This window comes from Phaethon aethereus, assembly GCF_964289735.1.
Source record: "Phaethon aethereus genome assembly, chromosome: Z".
NCBI classification, from domain to species: domain Eukaryota; kingdom Metazoa; phylum Chordata; class Aves; order Phaethontiformes; family Phaethontidae; genus Phaethon; species Phaethon aethereus.
Window position 1 is genome coordinate 68878449 of NC_138577.1, and position 20598 is coordinate 68899046.

General features: G+C 37.9%; 1 protein-coding gene across 4 annotated transcripts in view; it reads right to left on the reverse strand.

Annotated features, from left to right (window-relative positions):
• CSNK1G3 (casein kinase 1 gamma 3) overlaps nt 1–20598 on the reverse strand; it is a gene marked incomplete at both ends in the record, with an annotated part of 60470 nt that overhangs the window by 11973 nt on the left and 27899 nt on the right. For 2 of the 4 annotated variants that reach the window (XM_082013016.1, XM_082013015.1), the window contains 5 exons: nt 5745–5840; nt 6482–6577; nt 7611–7759; nt 12590–12674; nt 12806–12891. In XM_082013016.1, coding sequence (XP_081869142.1) covers nt 5745–5840; nt 6482–6577; nt 7611–7759; nt 12590–12674; nt 12806–12891 — 512 coding nt within the window. The remainder of the gene's footprint in view (nt 1–5744; nt 5841–6481; nt 6578–7610; nt 7760–12589; nt 12675–12805; nt 12892–20598) is intronic. The other 2 variants (XM_082013018.1, XM_082013017.1) reach the window with 1 other exon arrangement.

Below are 20598 nucleotides of genomic sequence, written 5' to 3' on the forward strand. Positions count from 1 at the left end.
TAGTGGATCCATGTAAAAAACTAAAACTTTAGGAGAGGAGAGAGAAGAACTGATACAAAAAGTAACAGTGCTTAAAGAGAAACTTTTAATTTCATTTCTCTACTTATGACTGGAGTTGGACTGGATTTCCTCAGTAGCCTGATGAAAGACAGGAGGCACAATTAATCTCTTTAATAGATTTGTAACTTAAGTTACTGTCGTGGTTTAGCCCCAGCTGGCAACTGAGCACCACGCAGCCGCTTGCTCACTCCCCCTCCCACCGTGGGACGGGGGAGAGAATTAGGAAAAACCTCGTGGGTTGAGATAAACACAGTTTAATAGGACAGAAAGAAAGAAGGGAACAATAATGATAATACCAACAAAGGAATGTACAAGAACAAGTGAGGCCCAATACAGAAATTGCTCACCACCCCGTGATCGACAGCCCGTCCCCGAGCAGCGATTTCCGCCCCCCGGCCAACTCCAGTTTATGTACTGGGCATGACGTCGGATGGTAGGGAATATCTCTTTGGCCAGTCTGGGTCAGCTGTCCCGGCTGTGTCCCCTCCCAGCTCCCCGTGCACCCCCAGCCTGCTCGCTGCAGGCCAGCACAAGAAGCTGGACTGTCCTTGACGGCTCAGCAACAACCCAAAACATCAGCACATTATCAACAGTTCCTCATCCCAAATCCAAAACACAGTCTCACACTAGCTTCTGTGAAGAAAACCAGCTCTATTCTGGCTGAAACCAGGACAGTTACTCAGTTACAAACGAGTGGGAGATTAACCACTAAACAGAAAATCTAAAACAACTTTAAGTATTTTGGTAACAGAACTTACCCTGATTTAAATTTACTTCCTACAATATTCACACAGAATCACAGAATCACTAGATTGGAAAGGACCTTCAAGATCATCAAGTCCAACCATTAATCCAGTGCCACCACGTCTCCTAAAACATGTCCTGAAGCGCCACATCCACACGTTTTTTGAACGCTACCAGAGATGGCGACTCCACCACCTCCCTGGGCAGCCTGTTCCAATGCCTGACCACCCTCTCAGTGAAGAAATTTTTCCTAATATCCAATCTAAACCTCCCCTGGCACAACTTGAGGCCATTTCCTCTTGTTCTATCACTAGTTACTTGGGAGAAGAGACCAACACCCTCGTCGCCACAACCCCCTTTCAGGTAGTTGTAGAGAGCGATAAGGTCTCCCCTCAGCCTCCTCTCCTCCAGACTAAACAACCCCAGTTCCCTCAGCCGCTCCTCATAAGACTTGTGCTCCAGACCCCTCACCAGCTTCGTTGCCCTTCTCTGGACATGCTCCAGCACCTCAACATCCTTCTTGTAGCGCGGGGCCCAAAACTGAACACAGGATTCAAGCTGCAGCCTCACCAGTGCTGAGTACAGGGGCACAATCACTTCCCTGCTCCTGCTGGCCACAGTATTTCTGATACAGGCCAGGATGCTCTTGGCCTTCTTGGCCACCTGGGCACACTGCCGGCTCATGTTCAGCCGGCTATCAACCAGCATCCCCAGGTCATTTTCCGCCGGACAGCTCTCCAGCCACCCCTCCCCAAGCCTGTAGCGTTGCATGGGGTTGTTGCGGCTGAAGTGCAGGATCCTGCACTTGGCCTTATTAAACCTCATACAGTTGACCTCTGCCCATCGATCCAGCCTGTCCAGATCCCTCTGCAGAGCCTTCCTACCCTCCAGCAGATCTACACTCCCGCCCAACTTGGTGTCATCTGCAAACTTACTGAGGGAGCACTCGATTCCCTTATCTAGATCATCTATAAAGATAGTGAACAAGACCAGCCCCAGAACCGAGCCCTGGGGAACACCGCTTGTGACCTGCCACCAGCCGGATTTAACGCCGTTCACCACAACTCTCTGGTCTCGGCCATCCAGCCAGTTCCTCACCCAGCAACAAGTAAACCTGTCCAAGCCACGAGCCGCCAGTTTCTCCAGGAGAATGCTGTGGGAGACACTGTCAAAGGCTTTACTGAAGTCCAGGCAGACAACACCCACAGCCTTTCCCTCATCCACTAGGCGGGTCACCTGGTCATAGAAGGAGTTCAGGTTGGTCAAGCAGGACTTGCCTTTCATGAACCCATGCTGGCTGGGCCTGATCCCTTGGTTGTCCTGCAGATGCCCTGTGAGCACTCTCAAGACCAACCGCTCCATATTAATCAGTTCTTTAAGAGTTTGATTTGAAAAGGCAATATACAAAGAAGTGTATGTGTCACATTGGCTGTTTCTTGCAACCTTCTACACCATAAGGCAAACAAACTTAAAATACTAGACCCACTACCTAATAATGAGGCATTAATTGTGGAATCCATTAATTTCTTAGATATATGGTCCTTTAAAAGTTTGATAAGGGCCAGTTATAATAAGACAAAGTTAAACCTGCATACCAGTTCCCCAAATCTTCGGGCTAGCTCCATGCCTTGTTTTGGATTAGTAGGTAAACTAATCTTTTACTTGCTACATCAAAAAAATCAGTCAGATAGTCTCTCATAAAACAAACTGTGGTGATTCTCATGCTCATAATCACAATAAGGAAATGCAAAAATTTGAAAAAGACATAGAAAAAACGCCTTTATTTCATTACCAATCTCAGTAACTGAATTCTTCACTCTTATAAAGCCAGCCTTCATGCCCAAGCAATTCATTAGTGATACTACCCTTCAAAAAGCTTCCAGTTAAGACAGAAGAATCAAAAAAATTGATACTACCTTTTTAATTCATAGAAGCTTAGGGAAATTGTTTTATCTAATGCATTGCTGTTTTGACTTCTTGAAGGAGAGGTGTCTTGCAACTCCAAACTACTTACATCAAGTATCTAACTTCTCAATCAGTTCCTAAGCAGGTTTCAAGACCTATAGCACTTCACTGGGAACTCTTTAACCTGATCTTTTAAGCTAACCTCCTTTTAAAGAATTTCCAAATGGGAAAACCAAAAGAGAAAGGATAAGAGGAAGGAGACCAGCTAGCAAGTGATAAAAAAAAGTAACGAACAGATTAGTACAGCCTTTGCGTGCATAAGCAGTTTGCAGCTCATGTAGAGAAAGAAAGAATTCCGTGATGCACAACTGACATTTTTGGGAACTGTGCAAACTTATAAAAATAAAGACACAGGATGCTGCTGAATGAATTGCGGAGAGGTACAAGTTGCTCTCATTGATAAGGGTACACAGAAAGGCTAGAAAGACGGATTGCCATGCTACAACATTTTTATCTTATTCTAAATAGAGAAAAGTGAAAAAAGGGATGTGAGCTACTTCTGGAGGTCTTTCCTTTACAACTCAATTTGCTAATAGTTAAGCATGAACTGATGCTACAAAGTAAAATTAGACATGATTAAGCACATTAGTATATTGCTAACATAGGCCTAGAGTCTGGGATAACTTAAATTAATACAAAACCCAGAGTGTTTACCACTAATGAACAAACCATTTAGAACCTGAATGTTTCCCACTTCAACATTGTTACTAAGAGCATAAAAATATACTAACATACATATACACACATACCAACATTCAGTCCACTTGAATTTAATTTGTCACAGTGAAGAATCTCTAACACATTTTAATAATCTTCCGCAAAAGGATCTCAGAGATGATATCAGCAGTAGTATTACAGAGGGCTGTAATAGCTGTAATAGCAATGGCCTAGAAAACATTCTGTTGTCACTTTAAAATAAAATTATCTGCCAGATTTTCATATCTTGCAGAAAAAGAGATAATTTGGCTGATCTCAAAGATAAGCAATTACTCGCTAATGTCACAGAAAAAATTAATACACTTTCTCGTCATGCCTTAGACTCAACTTTCCTTCGGACAATTGTCTGTGGCACTTTTAGAACTTTTCTTCGGGGCAATTAGGAATCCAGCTAAATTAGCTAGCTAATCATCCAGCTTAATAGCATAATTCAGTTAGCATCACTACAAAGACGTATTTGACAACAGTAAAGGACTCAAACTTCAAAACAAAACTGAGGATATTATTTAGGTTTTTAAGTGCCTTCAGTGAGGAAGCATGACCACTCCACATTAAAAAGCAACCCAATTAAGCTGGCTTGAAAATACCCTGCTGTACAACACTTAATCTTCAAAGACACAGACCAAATGGCTGCAGTTTTGCATTTTGCTCTTTTTACATGACAACAGTTTAGTCTCAACTGATCTAAGTAATCTAAACTCAGAATGCCTGTAACCTTTGAGGAAAAGGAGGAATGTTATATTAACAGAAAGGAATACTACTGGTATTTCCTAGAAAATATTCTCTCCACCCTCAAAGGTTATTTAACATATATTGCAATGGAATAAAATCTCTTGCGATTGTTACATTTCTACCTGAGAAAGAATAAAAGGTTTCTTAAGTGCTGTGATCGCCAAAAGAGTGATGTGATATGAACACAATTTGAAAGTTCTACTAACTAGAATTTAACAAATTAAATACGTATTTTTCTAACCTATAAAATTAAGAAAAAAGCAATTCAGTAATTTTGGAAGATACAATTTCAAATCTAATTTTGATTCCACATTACTATATTGTTCTCAGAAGATAAATTACTATACCGTTCTCAAAAGATAAATGACTACCTTTAAAATTGATGTTATTTAGAGAACTACTGCAATTCAAGTTAAATATACAAGTGAATTTTTCAAAATATTTGTTAATGGGAAGCGTAGAACAATTTTTAAACTTTTCTCGATACACAGTGATAATTAGCATCTACTAGTTTTTCTTACATGACATACGATGTTGGTTAGATCTAAAGCAGCAAAATTCAGTGAATGTTAAGTTTGAATCAAATTTCAAAGCATTTAAATAAGATATGTAATTATCACACTGGTGAGACTACAGCACTATTTTCTTTACTCTCAAGTCTTTCTTCAGGCATTCACAAAGTTTTTCCAAAACAAACTTCAAAAGAAATAGGTGTAACTTAGATTGTCAGAACCAAATATGCAGCAGACAAGAATTTTTTTTTTCCCCAGGTAGCACCTTACAAAGCTAAATTATTTTTATTTTGGACTGAAAGCTCCAAACCTCATATAGACTTCACAGCTGGCATTTTGAGTCCTTCTGTATTAAATTTAGACTTCCTTGTGTATTATCCCAATCACCTTGCCCCTAAACATATTCAAAGACTAAGACACCAAATAGTAAAATTAAGAGGAAACGACAAAAAAGCCTTTGAAGATGAAGTAAGCTACTAATAGAAAAAACGTTGTTGGTTACTACTCATTTTTCCACTGATAAGCGTGAAGTACTGCCCTGGGAAACATTCTTCTAGTCAACTATTGTTTGAACAAAAGTAGTAAAGTTTAAGTAAAAATCACTACTTAACACTTTCATTTGAAGTTTGCATACAGAACTAAAAACATGACTTGAACAACACTGAATTCAGCCAATGTTTTAATTGCTCATACAGCTAAATAACATTAAATGTCTAAATTTCATTTGCTTGCACTGAGGTAAGTGTATATTCCCTCAAAAAGAGAGCTAGTTCTATTATTTTAGGCTTTCACTAAGAAACATGTAGCAGAAATTCCACATACAAAAACTCCATGGTTTTCTGCACCTGTTAATTTCAGTTTGGCAATTGTGAAGTAGGGAATAATACAAACATTCTGAACATTACTGGAAAGAGCACTTAATATGAAAACAAGAAATATGTCATGCACTACAGGAAACTAATATTATAAAAAGCAAAATGACTGATTTAAGTCATGCAAAGAAGCAGAAAATACCTGTACTGAGCCACCGTGTCTGTCAGCTGCTAGGTGAGCCCTCAAATGATGTGGATTAGCTTGCTGTGAGTCCCAAGCTGCCTTATGGTCTGTTGACTATCATTTTTGCATGCATTAGGAATATATGCAAAAGAAGAAATAAAAATTCCAAAATTAAACAATTTATGTATTAATTATTATATATTTTTTAAAAAGCACAGAAGCACTACATACTCAATAGCTCTATAAATTGTACATCCACACTATCTGCATACTTACATATCCCCATACATACATTTTCACAGAGAAGTAAAGTAGCTAAAACTCAAAATTCAAGAAACAAAGTCCACCAACACAACACTGTAATTTAGCTTAGGTAAATGGACATAGATCTAAATTCCTAATTTTTTTACCACCTTGTTCATTATCCTGGTTTTAAAAAAAGGAAAAAGTTATTACATACATGTTAGAACCCCAATACATGATATACTACATGGGGAAGAGACAGTCACCTAAAACAGTAAACAATAAAATTTAAAGAAGTATCAGAGAGAAAATTCACTACTGACGTAAGCTATGTTATCTCATAGCATCAAAAAGGCAACCTCTTAGGACATCTTATGATCCACAAATGTAGAAATACATTAAGAAGGACTTACTCCAAGAAAAAACAAGAAAACCTAGAGTAAATTTGATTTTGGAGTTCTAATAACTAGACAAAATACAAAGTAATACTGAATCTTACATGAGCAGTTTACCTGATTTTTGGATTGTTGCATTTTATCTCTGTGCTGATATGCTTCTCTGTTTGAAGACAGTGCAGGGTCCGAAAGTACTGAACCCACTGGAGTAGGCTACAAATACAAATAATATGTAGCAACTGGTAAAAAAAATAAATTTCTAAGTCTTACCAAAAGTCACTGGTTTGTAATAGAAATTAATCTTCACATCTGAGTTTCCCATTACTCAAAATCATCAAATTAAAGCAAACGCTTCACCAGATATTTACTAATACCGAAAAGAAAAAAAGGCAAACCAAGACTTACACTATTTCATGAAGTAGCAATTTTGAGTATTATCAGACATTAATTTTCTGAAAGACTTTAGGCTCATATTTTCTGCAGCTAGCAACAGGACATTCTGATGAAAGGTTTAAAGTAATTTTTAGTGCTAAATACTGAAAAAAGGTTTAGCAATAAAATACAACTTTTTTAGAGAGTCACAGAGGAACTTCGGCATAAAACGTATAATCCGAAGTTGTCCAACTTACACACACCTCCCCTCTCCTACTCACCAAAAAGCAGCAAGGAAAAATTTAAGGTGCTGAAAAATTAATCTTCTACCATTTCTTTAAAGAATATAAACACAGTACTTTCTGTAACTTTAGATGCCCTGTGATGGAAACTGGTATTCTACATCATATTTCATTAGAACAACGCATATAAAGTACAGAAAGTTTCTTCATAATGAACTGATAAATATCTGGAGTATACCTCAGATGCAGAGAAGTGATTGCTCTACATTTCGAAAATACCAGGAACAAGAAAGTTCCCAAAGCAAGAAAATACATGCAATAATGACAATCACCTGCAAAGTTTTTAACTCCTTCAAGTCAAAAGCCAGTCTGAATTCTACAACCTCATTTTGGATTGGAGAAATTACTTTGATAGTAAGGGTATGTTTTTGGAAAGAAACTCAATATGAAACATCTCAAGCCAAAAGATAATGTTTGGAAATGTATCTGAAAAGAGGTTTGTAATAGCAGCTGTTCACAACTCTAACAGCAGCCATGAGATGCACATGTATTCTGAAACTGAAGACTAACACTGGCTCAAAACTAATCACACAAAACCCCCAGTATATTACTAATAGCTTATTTGTACTCACCAACTGTTTGCCAATCCAGTCGTATTCATAATCAAACATATAGCCTTTCCGATCAAGTACATCTGTGAAGAGCTTTCTTAAATAGTCATAGTCTGGCTTTTCAAAAAAATCTAGCCTTCTTACATAACGTAGATATGTAGCCATTTCCTCTATATAAATAAGAAATGTACATAATTGCCAGACCTGTTTTAATGGTACTCAAAAAACAGTACTTACTATAATATTTTAAAGCAACTTCTACCTCTCACAATAAAACCTGGACAGTTTTTCACCATGAATCTGTGAATTACCAGAAATAAAAGTTACTTAATACTAATAATATTCTTCAAGATACACTGCCATATTCTGAACATATTCTACCAAGTGACCTCCCACTAATTTCCCCTTTGAATTACCTGTTGAGATCTTCCAACTTTCCAATCCTGATGCACAATGTGTCAAAAAAGTGCGGAGACAAATGCCTCTTTTTTTAAACTATTGGTTTTTTGTCCAATTAATTGTACAAAGACAAGCCTAAGGAAAGGTAAAGAGGGGGATATACAAATGTACAGGGTGTACTATGTCGCAAAGAACACCTGTTACCAGAATGTAACCTTCCTTTCTTTAAGGTAGGATCCACGTGTATGTTCTGAAGTGGGCAACCCCAATTGTCCTGACAAAAAAAGTCAGTATAGGCTCTGTTGAGCTATAACTGTAGCATGACTATGGAAGGCTGCAGCAGCGTTGATTGCTTCAGGCATCATGTTATGTGAAGGTATTGAGCAGAAGTGGCGAATATCCTGAACAGCAACACTGCAGAGAAGTACTAAGGTTACCTGAGCTCTTGTAGAGTGACTTCTGACCACTGTCAGCTTAATATCACAGTTTAAATACCATATCAGCATACAAATGGAGATTCATTTGGGTAGGTGTTACATGGAAATTATAAGATTCTCCCAGTAGTGGAGACAACCAGGGAGATTTCTGAAAGGGCCTGGACCTGTAAAGATAAAAGGAAAGAGCTTTCCTGGTCATCAAAGTGTATGAAGTACAGACCGCACACTAGCAGCCAGAATCTTCTAGTTAGGAAAACAGTCCAGCGCAAGCCTCTGGCAGGTGAGTAAAGCATAGGGAAGTCCCGTTCTTGATAATGGGTATAAGCCATGAAAGACTTCTGAGACTAGCTGTAAGGAACAAGCATCCTTATGAACAGAAGACTGTAAGAATCCAAGGGCTGAAAGGAAGGACCCATGAACATCTGAAGCACAAACTTCAAATCCCATTGAGAAACTGCTCAGACATATGACTACATTTGCAGTAACTCCTTCAGGAATCAGTGAGATGAGAGGCATGTGGTAATACAACCGTCTAAGAAAACAGCAGATGAAATGTTAACAAGCTTTCACAAAAGACCAAGTCCTACAGGTCCTTCTACTCCAGCAGTTATTACAAGAACAAACTAAACTACTGGAACAGTGAAGAGAGCAATTGAGCTGAAATTTTGGTTCATTCAGACTGCATCCATGCAAACATTCCTATTATAGAATGGAAAAAAAAAAAAGGGGGGAAAAAAAAATCACACTACAGTGGTCTGGAATAGAGTACTGCAACACCAACTCATTCTGATATGGATCAGGTGAGACACTTGATCTGAGCCTGGGACATGAGCTCTTAAAATCTAACTTGTTTAGGAACCTTTGTAGTCCGTGAAAGAATGGAAAACCACACCCTGGCAAGCCATTCTGAGAAGCAGTGACTCCTCACTCTCAAGCCAAAAAGGCTGTTCACATGGTCCCAAAGTACAAGAGAAGGCACTTCTATATTACTAGAGGACAATTAAGGTTAAAAGCAGATGCCACCAGCACTCACTGATCCTGTGAAGAGGTATGTATGTCAGAAGCAGCACAACAGTCTCACTGCACACTCACCCTGAGCCGCACAACACATTCCAGTAGGTCTGGAGAAGCCAACATTTTGTGGAACAAACAAGGTGCTGTAAGAAGCCTATCTTCTGACAGAGGATGGCTGAGCAGTGCAGAGGCAGTGCTAAGACCAAGCTATGCTATGTTAAACTCTTTCAGAGATATAGGGTAGAAAGAGGGGAAAGTGAAAGGTTTGAGACCAGCTTGATAACAAAAAGTTGTAAGGCAGCATCATGTAGGGTCTGTCAAGAATGCACCACAGGACAATGGTGCCAAGACATCCCAAATTACTCAGTTCTGACAAAAACAGAGTATTAAGAGGTATGTTTTAGGCACGAGCAGATGGAGCAGTGGATAGGAGGAATTCCTGGCACCTAAAGACTCTTCAGCAATACTAGCCAAGGAGATCAGTGTTTGAAGAAGGTGAAATGTTGACACATTGCTTAGAGATCTCTTTAACCATACTTTCCCAATGTAAACCGGAACCCAAGCATGCAAGGCATGTCTTCAGAAGTATGAGGGCTGGAGCTGAGCCCCTCAACGTAGCTGCATCTGTTACAACTGGCTGACTCAAAAAATCAAATAACATTCTTATCATGCATTTGAAGCAGAAACACCAGAGTATAAATCCTTGCTCGTATTTTATACAAGGCTTGAAACAGCAATAGCGTTGCACACTCAAAGACAGTACAATTCCACAGAACACAGGATGAAAAAGATGGATTTCACATATGACAAAGACCAAAGTACCTTTCACTAATACTACAGAGTTCTCTTGGCTTATGGAACATCGATATGCTAGCTCAGTCTGCAGGCTAACTGGAAAGAATTTAAATTATGATGGTTGTATTTCTCATTCTATTCTATGTCTTAAGTGACAAGAAGGACAGGAAATAGAAAACACTCAGAAATTTGACATGCAAAAACCTCCACATACGAGAATGTATTTATTATGAAACTGTACATATGTACAATCAAAGAAGTTTATCTTTTGTGTTCTCCAAGGTCAAATACCTTTTCCCTGTTCCATTTCAGATCCAATTCTGTCAACAAGCATGTACATGATTAGATTTGGTGGAAACAGTCCAATATAAGGATTATTTCCAGGAATTGTACCATATATACACCTTAAATGACATTTTTACTTTTTAAAGGATTGTAGAAACTACTTAAAAATCAATATGCAAGACATGTATGCATTAGTGGATCCAAAAGATTTATACTGCAGAACAGGTTTTTTTCCCCATATTTAAACTTGTCAATTCACCAAACATATATTCAGACATTCGCCCCAAGTTCTGTAACATAAGTCAATTTCACTTGATATTCTTTTTTCTTTCATGCACAGAAGTCAAATGAAAAACATAAGAAAAAGGGATAGCGGACTAGTTTTTACCACAGGGTTGGAAACAACTTCAAGAGGCCACCTAGTACACCACCTTATCCCATAGAAAATTAGTTATAGCCTTGTCTGTCTGGTTTCTTTTCACACAAGTCCAGTGAAAGAAACTCCATAGTGTCCCTGACAATGGCAATCCCTTCACGCTCTTCACTATATTTAAAACACAGGAGCTCAAGTCTAAACTTAACTGTTTTGGATTATATCCATTACTTTGTCCTAGCTGCTGTGGATGTAGCAAACTGATTCCTTTCATGTTTGTAGCAGCCAAAAGGTACAGGAGAACTTCCTTCCCTCACAATCTTGATTAAATCAATCTTTATTTATTCAGTCTTTGGTGATAGGTCTAGCAAACATAGCATATAAGCACTCGCACTTCTTTATGAGACACCCTTAAAATAGGATACATTTTCTTGGGAGTACAGTCCCCAGAATCAAACCTCCTTCTTCAGCTGAGGCTTCACAGAATCAAGTAGAGTGGAAATGGCCATTCATGTGTCTTTCAGGCTACATCCTGCTTATATAATCCATTTTAGTATAGGGTTTGTTTGTTTTTAAAAATATAGCAGCATGACAATATTCACTTGCATTTACTTTGCGACTGCCTGACTTTGAGTCATTGCCTAAGGACCCTTTCTATACCCAGTAACTCTTAATTTGGATTTGATTCTATCTTCATATACTACCTTATATTTTTAAGACTGTAATCTGTCAGGATCCTTTCATTCTAACACCACTGTCAAGCCTACAAATTTCAAACAGCATTTGTAAGTTTCATAAACATTTTCAATTATACGAGGCACTCAAGAATACTGAACAGATCCAGCACAGATCTCTGAAATACCATTTCATGTTTCAAATTTTACAACAATATACTTAACTACTTCAAATTGGTTTACACTCTTCCTCCCATAGTAGATTTATTTTTATAATGCTTTTAAGATTACTTGTGAGGATATCTAAAAAGAGCATCAAAAGCAAAAGCACTAAGATTTCAGGACATAAAACATCTGCCTCCTCTCCACAAGGCCTGCTGTGAACAGGATTTCCTTTCATAAGAGGAAATCAAATCAGTTTGTCATGAGCTATTCTCAGCAAATCCATTTTGCCTATTAATGACATTGTGATTACTTTCCAAGGTGCTTATTTTCATTTTGGTAAAATCATGTCCATGTCCACGTCATGTGTGTGTCCTGAGTTGATCAGACCAACTTTCAAAAAAAGGTCATTATTTTCTTCTCTCCATTTTTCCAATACTTCAATGATTCTCCATACACTTATGGAGAACTAGAAGTGACACCTGAAACTACCTGCAAGCTATTTTATATATTATTTCAACCTGTTCCTAATGCAGTTTGTTTTAAAAAGGGATATCAGATTTGAGCTGGAGAGGCTTGCAAAATTCTAGGTGTGATGATACTAGCATAGATTAGTTGATCACCATAAGAATACGTATCATATTTTTTTTAATGCTTTTTTAGAAGAATCTAGCTTTGAAGAACACCAGCATTAGCTTACTGCTGCTTCAAAGGGTAATTTTTGTATCTATTACCATTGTACATAATACACATATTTGGAAGCATTATTTTATTTATTTTTAAAACCAGGTATTAAATCTATCTATGCCAGTTTCATTTTCTAAATCAATACACAACATTTTTATTAACAACAGACATTACCTGGGAAGTTTTCACACAATACTTCTATAGGGGTTGCTCGTTTTGTGTCTCCAATTTTCTGGTAACGTTCTTTTAATGTATCAGCCTATGATAAAAGAACAAAACAAGCTTCTGAAGTTATACAGCTTGCAGACCATCTTTCAAAATGACAGATAATATGGCAAGAAAAGCTGATGATCTGAAAGTAGGATAAAGGAAGATATCAAAACCCACTACCTTCAAACCTTGCCATGGAAGGCTTCCTCTGAGAAAATACATAAACATATGACCTAATGCTTCCAAATCATCTCTTCTACTTTGCTCTGAAAGAAAATTCAAATATTATTAGAACATTCAATCGGCATAATTTTACATTATGTTTAAAAGGTTAGCTTCCAAGTTATGTAAAAATAACGGGGAGGTATAAAGCAATCAAACTGGGGGGTGCGGGGGGCTCTTGTGTACTATGGACTCCATTAAGAACACAGCTAAAACAAAAAAAGCAGATGTAGACTGCAGGTATATTCATCTCAACAATACTTTAAACAAATTATCTTCCTATAAGAAACTGTTCTTATTTTAAAATATACTTTGACACTTTACAAATATAATTGCATTTTAATTCTAATACTTTTGATCCATTAGTTGTGAACTTGAAACAATTTAATAAAGCTTTAACTGAACTCATTTTTACTCTATAAAATCATGGGAAAGATGGCATGTTTCTCAGGGACTCCTTGTAGAATTTCTGAGTAAGCTAAAGATGGAATGAAGAAAGCTCAGAACTCTTATTTGGTCAGAAAGCAGCATGGAAAGGCACGTACATACAGCTTGCTCTCAAGTCTAGCTGGCTTAAAAACTAAGTTACAGAAGACAATGTCTGGCATGGCTACATTTTTCATCTGTAGCAGAGCAACGGCAGTCCTTCAGGAAGTTCACAGGAAGTTAAAGAAAAAGGAAAGTGACAAGCAAAAGGCAGTGCATTCAAAGTTTTCAAAGAACATTTCACATTATTTTAAAATAAAATCCATTACTCTTAGGAAAACTGAATGAATAGAGAATAGTAAAAGCCTTTAAATGACTAGCAGAAAACAGATTTTTACATTTTCACCTGATTTTATTCTGTACTGCTGTTGAAACAGCTGCTACACAGTGTATTCTGTTTTGTAGTAACAGGTATTTACCTCTAACTTCGATTTCCTCCCTGATATATGGCAGAGAACAACAATATATCTTAACATGGTTTCTACTCAGTATTTTCACAGAGACAAAATCACTATGCTTTGACAGCAAGAGAAATGGAGCAGAAAAGTAGATGAAAAGAGGATTGTTAGATTTTGAACACAGGAAAGTTAACAAAGCCAACCTGGCTTTGATATGATCAACATAAAACATTGCCACAAATACACTGCATCTGAAAATCAATTCTTTATCTTCATACGAAAAGAACAATTTACTTATTACTGTTTTCTATCCTTATCTCCTCATTTGAACACTGAGTAAATACATGCTAGCAAATGAGTAAGAAAATACTAAAAGATGCATAGCAATTCAGAGCATGGGCTACATTTAGCCCCTTACTTCCATCACATATCTGCCAATCATATGAGGTTCTTTCAGTCATTCCTCCTTCACTTGTTTCCAATTCCCTTGCCAACACTCTTCTTGTATGTGTCCACTCTGCCACTCTTGTTGTCCACTGCTGCCACTTTTCTCAGCCAGTGCCCTCCAGACAATATGGTCTTACTTGCATTTCCCTGCCAACCCTCCAACATCCCACCTGCTGACCATATGCTATCCTGATGCAACCACACAGGTTAAAAAGAAAGCAGGAATAAGCAGAAGAGTTCTGTGCCTGACAGGTTTCAATACATGAAGGAAATGCTGACTCCAGCTGCCTGCAAAAATCTTGTGCTCTTTGTGAGATAGGGTGGACATGGAGGTAACGAGTACTTCACGAGCACTGCTCATGACAACTGTTTTATGCAATGCAGTGTGTGTTTTATGTAAGACAGATCAGTAGTAAGATGATGGCAAACCATGCAAAAATGTTACAACCGTGCAACAGATGGCCCATCTATGGGCAACACTAAGGTACGGCCCACAAAAACGTATTGGAAAGTGCTTTTTGGTCTTTGTTAAGGGACAATAATTCCACTCTTTCGTATTAACTTCTACAGGTGATGCTGATGAAAAATTAATCTCTTCTCCTTGAAAAACAAACAAAACCAAAACCCCAGACCTTACTGAGGCAACTGCTCCTTCACTGAGAGTCCTTTCTGCAAAAGGAAACTGTTAATCTTTACCCTGAAATGATTCCTAATTAAGAGGATTTTTTTTTTTTTTTTAATGAGCTTTGGACCTTTGAACATACTTCTGTGGGATAGGTCCATGGGAACTACTTCTAGGATACACCATTTGAATTCACAATGCCCTCAAGAATCTGCTATGGGAAAGGATTCTTTGTTTGTTTCTGTTAATTTTTGGGGAAGGGGATGTTATTTAGAATCCATTTGAGTTCTTCATGAATCACTTCGGAGTAATTAAAAAAAAAAGTAGTCAAATATCCTTTCCTGTGGATGGAATTCTTCAAGATAAGCCTGAGAAACAGGATACCCAACGATTATATTGCTATTGTTGGAAGAAGTGCCTCTGAAAACTGGAAAAAACACTACCAATGGACTAGCTGGAACACAAAAGGATTTCAAGCATCAGCCAGAGGAAGGGCTGCTGATGTACGCTGATCCTCGTGCATCACAATTTAATGAGATTCAGAGGACCTGTTGCCTAAAAGGTAATATGATCATAAGATGACAAGCACACAATAAAGCTTTAGGGCACATGGTCTCCTCTCTCTCAAGGAGGTCACCTGAAGCTAGCTAAATCAGTAAGAAACTAATACCTGTTATTTAGTTCATGAGTTATATATAAATTAATCATCTCAATTCAAATAGGTTTATTTTAATAACTAGAACCTCATTCAGCACGCTATATCCAGAAATTATCTGGTTTTTAGTACACATGACAAAGTAACCATAACACAGGTCAAACAGATATTCAGTCCTCAGTAAACATCCAGTATACACACTGCCCATTCCCCTTCCAAAGAAAGTGTTCCTGCTTGCTGTAGGAATGCTGAAACAGTAGAAACATACTACCTAGTTGGATCAGAAAAAACAGTATTAGCTACCAAGATGATTACAGAGTTTGATACACAGACTCGTTACTGTAATCATGAAGTAGATGGAAAGTCACAATCTACATAACCTGAACTGTCAATCTATAAAGTTTAGCAAAACAAATTTGAAAGTTATCACCTAGAGTTTGTAGTCTTACTAAAAGTTATATAATTCCATACAATAATATAATCTGAGGGAAAGAATATCCCTTCCTTAATGAAATCATGAATCCTTAAGTTAAGGATTTTGGTTTTCCAGAATCCTATTTCCAAAATCCCATTTTCATTTATACCTTTAATTAAGAGAGCAAAGGTTTATTTAGCTCAGTTTGTATTAGAAGCATTGTTTCATATAATTATGGATATATAAGGTTACTTTACACAGAATAAGGTATTTCCCCAAAGCAGCTACAGTCTTGCCCCTGAGGTGTAGTGATAATTCAGTGGGTACGAGCAGGAGACTAGAGAACTTCCTATGGGGGTCCTAGGAGTGGAAAAGAACTTCATCCTGCACCACTGCTCAAGTGAAAGGTACTAGGACTCCCGGAAGGACATCACCACAAAGTGCTGCCTGTGACTGCAGAACACTTTTTTTTCCCTGTGTTTCCGGAATAACTCCAGGATTTACACTAATACAATTTTAGGTCCAAGTATTTATTGTTCTTACTATAAGAAACGCATTAAAATTGATCCAATGTAGGATTATTTGTTGCTGGTTTAGATCAGAAAAAAGACTGGCCCCAGGAAAACTGATTTTAAATCTAGAAACATGACAGCTCTGATAACAGATTAGATCTACTACAAATACAAGGGTGGAATTTTTTTGTTTTGTTTGAAGATAAGTACTGTTTAAAGAAATTGACTTCATTTAGCCTTTCAATTAGCATGAAAGAGCAGAGTTTTTTCATTCCCAGGCATCCATTGTAAGAAAACTAACCTCTGTCTCTTCAGTAATTAAGCACTACCAAGAAAAGACTAATGCAACCAAGGGTATTGGTTATTCCCCAGAGACTATTAGAGATAGTCATATTATAGCAAACACAGCTTCATGTGGCTGCTGTATAATACTGCCGTATTATAAAGATAGGATTCTCCTTCCATTTACAACCACTAAAGGAACTGCCAAAATAAAGCTGGTGTACTGTGTTTCTTTTCTAATGTGGGGGAAAGACCAAAATGTCTTCTAGTAGGCCAGTTCTCAGATATGGTTTCAATACTACTGTGGAAATAAATTTAACTAAACAAGGGAAAAGACTCTTATTTTTACAAAATTGCAGAAGAGTAACAGAAAAAATACTAGTTTAAGTCCATTACTATTACCTCTAATAAATACTAAATATAAAAGTTAGTAAATAAACCTTTTATCCATCTGATAAACTTCCAACTGCAACTACTAAAACAGTAACAACTTAATGTGGTGAGAAAACAGGGAAAGTTTTCTGCTCCATATGTACTACAGGAACATGTATTACTGGCACAGGTTGCCCAAGGAGGCTGTGGAATCTTATACCTTGGAGATACGCAAAATCCATCTGGACACAGTCCTGCACAACCAGCTCTAGGTGTCGCTGCTTGAGCAGGGAGGTTGAACAAGACGACTTCCTGAAGTCCCTGCCAACCTCAACTATTCTGCAATTAGGAGTCCACTACTGGAATCTTTCCTTACTCATCAAGGGCCACCAGACACTCTGTAATAAAAAGAGAACCACAGCAGCCATGAGGCTATGGCAAATCGGGCGGCTGGTATTTAAACTGCCCACTACTGAAATACATAACCAGTACCTTCTAATTTTGAGACTTTTTCTAAGACTCAAACCAGCAGCTGAAAATGCACAAAACAGAATGAGGGTAATATCCTGATGCTCTGAAGTATCAGGAGATTCCCCCACTCTTTTCCACCGTCCACATGAAAATGTGCAGGTAGACAGCTGAAAGTAAAGATAGCCGCCAGCTCTAACAAAATCGACCTTTGGAGGCTATTGATCACTGACTGTGGAAGATGAGTATCAGATGGTTGACACTGAGTTTGGCCTTCCCCTTACACCCTGAATTTACAGCCTTGTAGGGATAACCCAACACTTTGTGAATCAACCCCTGATTGATCCAGGGGATTGATTGATTCAGTCCAGCACAAGAAGCTGGACTGTCCTTGACTACTTAGCAATAGCTCAAAACATCAGGACGTTATCAACGTTTTCTCATCCCAAATCCAAAACATAGCCTCACACTAGCTCTGTGAAGAAAACCAACTCAATCCTGGCTGAAACCAGGACAGCTATTTAAGTACAAAAGTCAAAGTTCAAAACTTAGGCCCTTCTATTCCTCAGCTCTTTTGTCCATGCCAGCCTTGTTCACAAATTGCTTATTTGAAGGAAGGATGCTTCCAGAATTTGTTCATATTATCAGAAAAAGAAGTCTGTAACAATAACAAAAAAAAATTCTTCCAAACTACCAAAGCTCAACTTGCCAGCAAAAGGAAGCCGTCTCTCTCCTGTTTCATTCCATCTGTTCAACTACAACACGACAGTTAAGCTTTGTATGTTGATGAACTTCATGTATGAAAGCTTTGGTCTTAAGAAAAGCAACCCAGGTAACTTTCACAGCTGCTCCATTACATATAAACATGTTTACTAAGCTTAGCCAAGCAAGCTGTATTCCAGGATATTCATAGAGCAAAGAGTCTCAATTGCTTTTCACAAGGCTTTGATATATTCTAGATATTAAATGTTTCTCTGACAAACAATCTTGTTGAAATATGTGCATTCCTGATGTATAAGTACAAATAATTACACTGGTGCTGTATATACTTAGCAGAAACTACCTCAAGTATCTTTTACTTACTTTAATTAATGCTATACTTTCCACAGCAGCAATTCCAAAACACTGAAAAGACGGGCAAGAGTCCAATCTCTCACCTTTAAAAAAGGGAAGCAACTATTTTGTCTTGTTTTCATAACTTTCCCCTAAAAGCATGCATATAAGAAAGGTAGCCACCCTGTGAAGATGTTTCCAATGAGAATTTAAAAGCAACTCAAAAGACTGCCTCCAGAAATCAGGTATCAGATACAAAGGCAAGACAGTTACACATTAAACAGCACTTCCTCCATTTCCCTAAAAAAATGCAGTGTGTAAATATGTGAAAAGTTATTTAAACTTACATGTACAGTACCCAAACAGAACACTTACCAAATGACTGGGATCACCCTTCAGCAATTGTCCGATTCAGTGATTTCTGACCTTATGCTTCTAACAATCTGGGGACCTCATACGCACTGCTAATCTTACATATGGATACATAACATAGCCACAGTTACACCAGCTTTTTTCTCCCTGCTTAATGGACAACTTCGAGTTTGTTTTAGGAGTCTGCGCAGAGAAACCAAGACCAACTCATGCCAAAATCTGGAATGAATGGCAGAATTGGTTTGCACATGATGAAATTAAATCCTCCAGTTTTGCTTGTGAAGAAACAAAGAAGCCAGAGGATGTGGACATGCAAGTTGGGTGAAATACAACTCAAAACTGATTTTAAATTATAAAGTAATGCTTGACCATGTGAAATAAATACCCTTTTGAAATGTCAACATAGGAAAACATCAACTTTTCATCATCAGTTAAATGTACCTGTTTAAGTCTTCCTGCTATCCGTTTTGAAGATTTGCAGACTCTAATTTGAAAAAACCCCACATTCTTTAACTACCTGGAGATGCTGCAGATTTCCAAAGTTTGCTGTCCTGAAGCGCTGCTGAATGACGTTTTGTAAACACACATCTACACGTACCATGGAATGCACTGAACAGTAATTGTACATATTCTTTCTCTACATTTTCATAGAAAAGATATACCCGAGGCAAGTTCAGTAGTCAGGAAAGTTAGACAGGTATTTCATCACAATTTATTTTGAGACTAAGACAAGCATCAAGAGTGAAGCAGAAATAGGCAGAAGAGCCTCATACTGATTATGTAAAAAATTTTTTGCCTATACTATAGAGGAGGTAACTCAATTCCTTTTTAAAAAAGGTATTAACGCTGAACACCGATGCCTAGTTATTATCCTTTGAAGGGGATCTATTATGACTTTATTATTGAAATATACATTAAATTGAACTACATTTGAGGTGCTGGAGTGTGTCCAAAGAAGGGCAATGAAGCTGGTGAAGGGTCTAGAGCACAAGCCGTATGAGGAGCGGCTGAGGGAACTGGGGTTCAGTCTGGAGGAAAGGCGGCTGAGGGGAGACCTTACCGCTCTCTACAACTACCTGAAAGGGGGTTGTGGTGAGGTAGGTGTTGGTCTCTTCTCCCAACTAGCAAGTGACAGCGTGAGAGCAAACGGCCTCAAGCTATGCCAGAGGAGCTTTAGATTAGATACTAGGAAACATTTCTTCACTAAAAGGGTTATCAAGCATTGGAATAGGCTGCCCAGGGAAGTGGTTGAGTCACCATCCCTAGCAGTATTTAAGAGACCTAGACATGGTGCTTAGGTACATGGTTTAGCAATGGATTTGGCAGTGTTAGGTTAACAGCTGGACTTGATGATCTTAAAGGTCTTTTCCAACCTAAATGATTCAGTGATTCTACATGTTAACATCATTTCATCAGCTATGGCTGCTAACCACAAGCTACTGTGGTCTGACTTTATTGAAGAAATAATATATTACTATCTGAAAAATGTAGTGGTTTCTCATTTGCCATATTAACATGAAGTACCTTTGCATCTTAAGTATTGTGCAACATTCTATATGACCAATTCAAAGAGCAACCTAATTAGTGATTACCATGCGATGACATGCAACAAGTTTACACAAATTCAAGTGTCAAACCTGTTTCACTAGAAAACCTCTGTGTAACTGGA